The sequence below is a fragment of the Nothobranchius furzeri genome, chromosome 12, assembly GCF_043380555.1.
Source record: "Nothobranchius furzeri strain GRZ-AD chromosome 12, NfurGRZ-RIMD1, whole genome shotgun sequence".
NCBI classification, from domain to species: domain Eukaryota; kingdom Metazoa; phylum Chordata; class Actinopteri; order Cyprinodontiformes; family Nothobranchiidae; genus Nothobranchius; species Nothobranchius furzeri.
The window spans coordinates 68,197,293-68,207,589 of NC_091752.1; the positions used below are offsets into that span (position 1 = coordinate 68,197,293).

Sequence of the window (10,297 nt, forward strand, 5' to 3'; positions counted from 1 at the left end):
CACTTCCCCTGTGGCCCCACCCCTAGAACTGCCAATGGTTTAGAGAAATGCAAACATCTAGCATTAGCCAAGAAATGTAAATTAGAGCCCTGAGATGGGATTTGGACCCAGCGCATTCTGCAGAGGCTGCTACATCACAGCAGCCCGTTTTAAAGGATATTAGAACACAAGCAGTGTGAATTTTCTGTGTTGCGTTTGCAGGGTGACAGTGTGCAGGACGGCCGTGAGAGTTGCTGGTGCAAATCTTATCTTGAGGTGTGATTCAGCCTCAGCCACAGATAACCTACCAAAGCTGAGAAGAACAACTCCCTTCAGCGAGAAAAGCTGCTTCTGAAATGTGTCAGAAAAAAAGTGTGAAAAACAAAAGGGTGCCTGTTGAACGAGCAGCAGAATAAAAGAGGCAGCGATGGATTATTTACCAACAGCAGTGAAACCAAAGCTTTCCGTTGCGGCAAAAGCGGGACTGGCTGACTGACTTCCTTCCTGCTATGGCACAAACGTCACAGGCAGGACAGAAGAGGTCCGCCCTGGCTCTGGTATGTTGGACAGAGTATTCTGAAAAGGTTCTGGCAGACCGGCCACTCCGGGCTGAAGGCTTGTGGCCTGGGGGAAAGAGAAGTATCAGAGCAGCTCCATAACGTGGGAAAAACCAGGAGCACAGAGCCGGGAGTCCTGCTGTTTGATGTTTGAGTGTTAACTAGTCAGATGGAGCACGCTGGGAGTGTATCACAGGGCCATGGTGGGGGGGTGGGGGCCCTGACCCTAACCTGACAATGGGAAGGGACCTGGTTATCACCGGATCTGAGGAATAGAACAGAATGGCTTTCATTGTCTTTGTATAGACGCATTTTCCATTTACACACCAACAGGAGCGACGATTAAATCAGAACCCTGAGCAAATATAATGAAGATATGAATCCTCAAACATTCTATGACTCACAAAAGCTGCAACCACCAAACCACAAGCAGCATCCTGATTAAAGAGTTCCTAATTAATACCGCCGGGTGGAGGTGAGCACTCGTCAGTCTGCAGTCACGGGCTGTTGTGTCAGATCCAAACTGATGACCTCATCTGTGGTATTTCTCAAGGATATCCCTCTTTTTTCTAGGCACAATGAGCCAGTTTCCTGTTTAAAGAAGGTCCAGTTCAACCCATCGCTCATCCACCCTCCGCTTACGTAATTTCCCCGTTGTTCTGCTGCCGGTCCTGCAGCCCGAAGAGAGCCTGGAAATGTTTCTGTGGAGGGAAAAGTGTGATTAAGCATTTATTTTCTTGTTCAAATGGAAACTTTCATTGAGTCAGGAGGCAAGAGAGAGCGATAGTGAGAAAGTTTCACTTTCAGGGTGTGAGAAAACTGAGGAGGCAACGCTAATCTTTGTTCTAGACATAAGTTCTGTAAGCAATCGTCTTGAATCGTCTTAATCTGGCAGGTGTATCAATAAACTCCTGACGGACTTGACTCCTGGACTCCTATGTTGTCCTGCTGGTGATACGTTTGCACTAAACATCACAACATAAGGAGATGGCTGGTGCCTACAAAGACTCAGGTCGATTACTTTATCATCAGACCCAGCCATTAGCCCGTCGATCCGCCGTAATTCATACCCGTGTTTGTATTCTTAGTTCATTCTCTCTCCACACAAATTGTTCAATAGACCTTAAAGAGACGATGTGTAGTTTTTATCATTAATCACTGGAAATATCAATTATTCATGAAAATTATCAAATAATGCCCAGTTGTTGAAAAACATTGGCGGCTTTGTAACATATAACCATAAAAATCGGGTCTAAAGGCGTTTTTACGAAACGATACCGTCAACATGCCGCAACGCCGCGGCAGCATGAGGGAGCCTTAGGTCATTTATAAGTGGTCAGACCGCGGCGGTAATGTGGTGCAATCGTGTCCTTTTTAGAAAAAATGAGGTGAAGGCGATGTAACGGACTTCCGTTTGAAGCTGCGATCGTTGCGTTTTTTTTAACAAGCCGCTCCTGAAGGCGTCTGTCCCCGTGCCGTCTCTGGTGATCCGAGCTTCAGCTCTAACGGAGACGCTCGTGGAGCTCTGCAGCACTCCAGTTTGCCTTCTAAGCTGATTTTGTTCAAAAGAGAAACTTACACCCGTGTCTACTTTCATTTTCAATGCAGTGGCCGGCCGGAGCTCTGCATCAGCTCCCTACGTCATCATGACACTTCCCTCTGTTGGCCAAGGCGCCAATAGACATTTAAGAGACGGACAATTATCGCATTGTTTCTACCAAGCGAGACGGAACAAACGCCATGCTGCGGTGGCGCTTTTATAAGACACACCGTTGCTGGAATAACACGCTGATTTGCTGGCGTGGGTCTTGTGAAAAGGGCTTAAAATACATAGGGGCGGGTCTAAGTCTCTAGGCGACGCCATGTTTTCTTCCACGTGAGCCGTGAGGACAAAACACATTTACAAGCGATTACAAAAGGTCTCCATTAATAAAATGTTGTTTTATACGTTTACCCCTTCACTCGTAGCTGTGATGAAAGGGAGTCTGATGTCATTTTACTGGAGGTTGAACGATCTGATGAAGAACTCGTTCTAAAATTCCGCTCCCAGGGATTTTTGACCCCAGTGGCCATCCATTGGTAAGGTCTTACTCAAACACAAAAATACAGCTTGCTTTCAATGATTTAGGTATGTACTGCCCCCTATTGACCCTATGCACCGACGTCACCTAATCACGTCGGTCCACCATGGTGGATGGCAAAAGCATGTAAACAGTGAGCGACACGAGTTCTAAACAAAGAGAAAAGTAGAGCCTGAAATTGTTTTTGAGATCAAAACAGAAACAAAACTCCTCCAGGATTCCTTCAACTAGTTCATGCCCAGTTCAGTTATCAGAAGAAGTAGCGCATCTAGCGGTATGCTAACTAGCTTACCAACGTTAGCTTATGTTCCCTCTGCAGCTGTTCACCGATGTAAACATGTTGCTGACTTTGCCTAAATTCACCCTGCTGGATTTATAACTTCATGGCTGATTTTTAAAAAGTCCGGATCCCTACCAGCTTCTGTTGCTGGTGGTGTTACCGGGTTCAGCTGCTGCTCTCACACCGGAATGAGAAGATCTCTGAACGCCGACGCTCATATAAATAAATAACGTCATTTTAACACACGTAATCATACGTCGGAGCTTTAATATTGTTAATAATTGTCTTGCTTTACACTACAGTGGACGGAGCGCAGCCTCCGTGGTGAAATACCCGTCCATCAGGATTATCAATAACTAGTATAAACACATCACATTTATCCCTGTCCCTGTCTTCCTTGTGAAATAAATGAACGTTAATCTTACCCGGTAAAAACATGTTCGCTGCAAATCCGAGGGCTGCTAGTCCACTTGATTGATCGCTGCAGTTCATCTCCGTCCTCAGTTTCCACCAAAGTTATTAAAAAGAAAAAACGAGTTGAGTTTACGTCCTTGTCTGTTAGTGCAGCCGACCACGCAGCAAGCTAAAACCATTTTACTGTCAAATCAACTAAATAAAAGCGATAAAAGGCTGCAAACTGGCTCATTTTGACTAACTTCACTGGAGTTTCTACAGGTGTAAACGGTCTTTTTGCCGTCCATCATGGCGAAGGGGGCGGTCACATGAGTGGCATGATGTCACGTGCAAAGGGTCATGTAATGAGTTAATTTACATGTTATTTAATGAGCGTAAGATTCCATAGGAAATATGAAATCAATCTTATGGATCTGTGGGTACTTTTTAACCAGAATATTGGAACTTTTTATTGCAGGGATTATGTAACAGCTTCATATTCACTCAGAGACAACAGAAGAGAGAGTCAGATTTTAAAAGTTTAAAGATTTATTACTAAACAAATTAAAACTAGACTAACTTTAACAATATATGTATGGTGTAACTAAGGTGAATGAAACGGAGAATGGTGGAATGTTGTTCAGAACCAGCAAATCCGAAGAAACGATTAGTTCTGGTGGGAGTGAAGGTGATGTCTGCATTGGTTAGGAGATTCATAAACACATTCGACGCCATGTTGTCGCTCCACACATACCCTTAGAATGAGACCTCCGTACAGATCCAGAATGCCAGGTCCTCTAACCCCTCTTTCAGTACCGGAGCCGATGAAACAGCGTCAGATGTACGACAGACTAGTCTTTGGATTGTCTCCAGGTAAAAAGCGACAGTTGGTTGACAGTGTCAGATGGACCCGGAGGGTCAATGAGTTCAGCTTTTATTCTGAAAGGAACCGTTGCTTGGTTGGTAAAACGCAACAGATTGGCCACTCCGTCAACTTCTCCAGAATGCTTTGAACTGGCGTTAAAGATGGCGTGGACATAGTTTTATTCTTCGGATGTTTTGGTTTATGGTCGAATGAAAAGATGACAGATTTACCAAACACTGCCAAAACCACGCCTCCGTCAGATCTGGCAGATTCTGATTGGATCAGTACAGCAATGTGTCATGTCTTAACGCTACGTGAGATCAGTCCTAGTGGAAACATTTAAAGTCATATTACTTATTATATTCTATAGGATTATAATAAAGTAATTAATACTTAGATTTCACAAATTGGTCACATCTTATTATTGACTAACACTTTGTTTGATTAGCTTTATTAAAATAGAGTTCTTTGATTTATTAAAAGGAGAGAGTCCATTCTTCATTCTTCTCTTGGGCTGGAAAGGAAGCAGTTTAGAGCAAATGCATGAGACCTTGAGACCATATCTCATGCAGACTAGTTCTGTGTCAGAGGAGAGGGGGAAATGACTTTAGGGGGAAAACAGTCATTTCATTCCGTTACAGTCAATTGCCAGAGTAAATACACACCTTCACTTTGACCATCGCTCTGGTATTTTCATGTAATTCTATTTTAACTGTTTATCCTTCAGCTACTCAAATCAATGTCCCTCTGAGATTAATAAAGTATTTTTGAATTGAATTGAATAATCGCTAAATCTCTTTAAGAGTTTGAGTTTGTTCAGTCCAACTCAGCTCTTACACCACTAGCTTCAAGCTAATTAGCTGCTAGTCATGCATTATAAAATTATAAAAACAAAGCTATTAACATCAGAAACTAGGTATAAAAAACTTTTATGTCTATATTTTCACCACTTGGACCGTAAAGCTCTCATTCTCTGGTGTCGGGTTTCAGGAACAAGAAATTAGCCGGAGAGAGGAGCGGAAAATGAGTCAGAGAAAATGAATGGGGGGGGGTTACTCTTTATCATTTTGCTTTTGCAAACGTTGGTGTTTCCACCTCAAGCCTGCACGTTGTGGATTTGCTAATGCTAATAGTTAGCTTCTACAACCCGAGGTGTGCTCTGCTCTCTCCTGGATGCAAAAATCAACAGCAGCCTTCCCCATCACAAGCCAATATGGGCAAGTCCATGAGTTATGATTTTTAGTATGACGTAGATCTGTCAGGCTTTTCTATCAGAAACTAACACAGGAGATAGGTGTAGGAGACTAGTTTCATGTTCAACCTGCATGTGAAACTTGCACAGCCATGCTAGTATATAGGAACTTTTTCAACATGAGCCACAACCTGTGATTAGATGTGTATATTTTGGCTTTTGCTCCAACTTTTACATCACAATTAGGTAGTTTGAAGGTTAATTACATAACATTAGCATAAACTGCTATGACGCTATCCTCAGACTAGCTGTTAGCTCATCAGTCCTTAAGAATGGAAACTAAAACGGTTCAGGAAGCTATAAAACGAGTAGCTCTTTAATTATGTTTAACTTTTACACAGAGAAACTTTGTTTGCTGTGATGTTAGCACGTTTTATTAAGCTTTTTTTTACGTGACGTTAGATGCACAAATGAAACAAAAACTAACATTCTGTTAGAGTTCTGCACTTTTCTGCTACACTGCATTAACCCTCTGGAGGCAGGCGTTGCAGATGTGCAACGTTAAAACCTACCTACCTGGTTACTCCACATAAGTATTTCATGAGCTTTTTAACTCAGAAGTACCCCTGAAGGACTTAGTTGTTCGTCCTTTTATCCAAACTTATTTTTTGAGCCTGACGGGGTTAAACCGTGCCAGACATACGTTGCAGCAGAATCGTGGTCATGTCTTGAAATAAATCCGGAGGGGATCTTTTAAAAACAAACCCCATGAATGGCAAGCAAAAAAAGTCAGTTTTGATGTGTGAGCAAAAGCATAATTACAGATGAAGCCCAAGTTATTTTCTGAAATGTGGCTTTTTTACTCCAAAACAGACCCAGATGTAAAACTCTTTTTTTTTCTCCCCCCAGCGACAAATATGAGATTCTTCTTCGTGTGAAGTCCCTCCGAACGAGAAGAGGATTACTTCTGAGGTGTCAAACATGCAGAGCAGCATGGATTCATAACTGCTCCTCCCCAGCAGCACAAGCAAAACCCAGAGGGGGTGTGGGTTGTGCAGAAGCCTGCAGCTGTTTGTGAGGAGAAAGAGAAACCCATCAGCCAACCAGCGCCTACTTATCTGGAGATGAGGATCAGAAATAGCAGGGGTCAAGAGGAGGAGGAAGATTGTAGAAAAGCTCCAACAACAACAGAAGAAGTCGTTAGTGAGGACCAACCCACTGCGTGTCGAGTCCTGCCCTCCTGAGTTCCCACATCACTCCACAGCCGTGCTGCTCGCTCAGCTCCTCACATCTCCTCTCCTCTCCTCGGACCTCCTGCTTGCTCCAGGACACGTTTGCTCAGGTGGGTGAAACGTTTCCAACAGTTGTGTTTTTCTTCAGAGCTTCGGTGTCTGGTGTGGTTGAGGTTTTTAAGTAGAAAAGGGGAATTTTGTCTTCTTCGTCTCGTGTTTCTCTATGAATCAGCGCCTCTTTCTGACCTCATCCTGCTGCCTGTTTGGGCCGGTGGTCTCTACTGTATGTTACCCATTTTAGACAGAACCAGTGATGAGTAAAACAAATAAGCAGCAGACACGATCTGTTGTTTATTTGACTTGGCAGGTTTGAGGTGACCCTTGCGCACAAGATACGCCTGAAATATTTTATTACCACGCTGCTAAATAACAATTAGAGGAAAGGAACAATACCACGATCAAAGGTGAATTAGGACTTCAGTGAAGAGCAAGAAAATCCAACGTCATTTGGGAATGTTTGAATAAAAACACACGTGGCTTCAGATTAATGCAAATTACAAACTTTTAGTTGTTTTTATGGGAATAAATAAGTTCCACTCTAATCTATTTGTCTGATTATTTATCTAATTGAGAGGAAATAGTGATTTTTCCACTTTCGAACCTTGTCGTGTGATTTATGTTGTTAGATGTTTTGAAGGCTTCTCCGGTTCTCCACGTTAACCGCCCTCGTCTCCTGTGTCGCAGGCTTGCTGCTGTTGCCTACCAGTGTGCATCTCGGGTACTGAGAGGAGAAAAGGGGAGCCTTTAAGAAGGAAACATCTGAAACCACAAGAAAGCTTTTCTGATAGCATCAAAAGGAACATTTTCCCCCGGCGGACAGACCCGACCAAGCGACGGATGGAAAAATGAACCGCCACAGGATTCTCTGACATCTGCTTTCGTGGATCTGACTTTAAAAATCAGAAGAAGTTGAAAACAAGCGCCGGCTCCTTCTGTCCAACCCTCTGTCCCGATGGAGTGCACGGAGGGGGCACCCGGGATGTTCAGCCAGTACCTGACGAAGGACGTGATTGTGGGGCACTACAACCACACGGACAAGCTGGAGAACAGAAAGGACAAGAACGAACTCCAGGCGGTGGACATAGCCGTGCTGCTCCTCTGCCTGCTGATCGTTGCAGAAAACGCCGTGGTGCTCATCGCCATCTGGAAGAACAAGAAGTTCCATGTGCCCATGTACTACTTACTGGGGAATTTAACCCTCTCCGACCTGCTCGCGGGTCTCACCTACATGATAAACATTGTGACTTCTGGTGCCACGACTTTCAAAATGACCCCTGTGCTGTACTTCCTGAGGGAAGGGTGCGTGTTCATCACGCTGGCGGCTTCCATCATCAGCCTGCTGGCCATCGCCATCGAGCGCCACGTGACCATGGTGCGGATGAAGCCCTACCAGGGGGACAAACAGGGTCGGATGTTCTCCCTGATTGGAGGCAGCTGGGTGCTGTCCGTGTTCCTGGGCGTGCTGCCCGTCCTGGGCTGGAACTGCATCTGCCACCTGGAGAAGTGCTCCACCGTCCTTCCGCTCTATGCCAAAAGCTACATCCTCTTCAGCATCACCATCTTCAGCGCCATCCTCATGTCCATCGTGGTGCTGTACGTCCGCATCTTCCGCATCGTCAAGGCCAACACGCAGCGCCTCGCCACAGTGCCGCAGCGGAGGGGCCTCTACCGCAAATCCCAGAAGTACATAGCTCTGCTGAAGACCGTCACCGTCGTCCTGGGGGTCTTCATCGTGTGCTGGCTGCCTCTCTTCATCCTCTTCTTGATCGACTACTTCTGCCAAGCCAGAGAATGCAAAGTGCTCAAGATGTCGGAGTACTTCCTGGCCACCGCGATCATCAACTCTCTTCTGAACCCCATCATCTACACGCTGACCAGCAGGGACATGAGGAAGGCCATCCTGCGGCTCCTCTGCCGTCCCTGTCTCCTGAACAAAGACGGGAAAATGAAGAAGTTCGGGGTGGCCTTCTTAGATTTCAGCACCACGAAAACAGACGCAGCCTCTCACAGACTGGAGGGCCTGGAGACAACCGTGTCCTCCAGTAACTGCACACCCTCAGCCATTAAAGCCATTTACCCCAAGATTTCTAGGATATGATGCCGTGGATCGCCATTCGCCGAGAGCACAACAAACCATGTTGCACTTTGAAATGACTCCAGGTTGTGTTCTTATGAACTTCTCAACGCGACACGATCTGGGAGAACGAATCATTCCGCATCTGTCCCGACGTTCCCGCCTTGTTGCGTCTGCTCTGAGAAATCAGCATTAAAACAGTGTTTTAGAGGTCAGTATTAACCAGAAGGAGTTTCCTCGGACGTAAACCAAGAAAATCCTGCCGGTGTTTGTGTGAAGAGGAGAAGTTTCAGCCTGAAGAGGGGGGAGCCCGAGCAGGAGATTTATCTGACGTGCTGCTGCCGTTGTAGTGTTTAATGACACGTTACAGCACACAGCATCCACACCCAGAAGAAATAATCACTGGCTGCTAAAAAACCGAGTAATTTCTGCCATGTGAGTTTTGGCCAGCGGTGATGCCGGGACATCAGAGGCTCGCCGGCCCCGAGACGCACTAAAGACGTCAGGCTGGGTGGCTTCAGCCTCGGAGGTCCCGTCGTCCACACGCAGCAACACATAATGAGCGCCTTAGCAGAAAGGAAGGCCGAGCGCGTAAAATTAAAGCTTCCCCTCAAGTTAAACTGTAAGAAAATGTAAAAAGGAAGATTTTATTTAGCTATATTTAGCGCTTTTTGTGAATATATGACAACGCTGTGTTTGTGAAACGTTTAAATTATGATGTCAGTTTTTTATCTGCACTGAATAAACATGTGAATGATTTTTACACGCGTCTCGTTTCTGAAGCATCGACACCGCTCCCTCTCATCCTCCGTCTTCCTGGAGAACAGGAATGCACCGACATCAATGTTTATGTTTATTTATTTGGCAGACGCTTTTATCCAAAGCGACTTACAATTTATAACCCATAGGGCATGTTGTGTTTTGGGCCGATACCGATATTCACATCGCTGTTACCGATACCAACTCATGCCTCTGAAACCTGCCAATTTTGTATAGACTGAAATTATTCAAGCCGAATTTTTTTGTTTTGCTTTATTTCTATAAAGTGGAATTTACAATATGTCTCACACACACACACACACACACACACATCACCGTCACAGGACTCCATCACCCCCCCCCCCCACCCTCTGAAACAGATACACAAACGGAAACGAGATGAAAAAATAACCGTAGTTAATATCGGCCCAGTTTTACTCATCGGATGGATTTGTTCAAGAATGACAAACATCAGCCGATACCGATTTATCGCTCCTCCCCACTAGAAGATATGCGTTTGTTGGCGATACGCTAAATTCTTCCTTAAGAAAAATAATTCGAATACAAACAAAACACAGGAGTCGGAATAATTTCAAATATAAACATTCAAGATTTATGTAAATCTTTATTTGCTGTCCAGGAAATTCAAAGGAGGATTTTTAAATTGTGTTTAAATAAGTTTAGAGGCTAAATTTAATTGTTTTAAGCAGAGGAAAGTAGAAACTGACTGATCAAAGTCGGGCTTATCTCCTGTAAACCGGGACTCAAACCACCTGTTAAAGCCACCGCCTAGGAGGTGGAGTGGTGCCCAGAGCTTAGTTTACC

At 44.8% G+C, this 10,297-nt stretch overlaps 1 protein-coding gene across 1 annotated transcript; it reads left to right on the forward strand.

Moving 5' to 3' along the window:
- The first annotated feature begins 7,369 nt into the window (after positions 1–7,369).
- s1pr5a (sphingosine-1-phosphate receptor 5a) lies at positions 7,370–9,476 on the forward strand. Its single transcript, XM_070542872.1, has one exon. The coding sequence runs from the start codon at positions 7,592–7,594 to the stop codon at positions 8,735–8,737; it is 1,146 nt and encodes a 381-aa protein (XP_070398973.1). The 5' UTR covers positions 7,370–7,591; the 3' UTR covers positions 8,738–9,476.
- Positions 9,477–10,297: the final 821 nt, after the last annotated feature.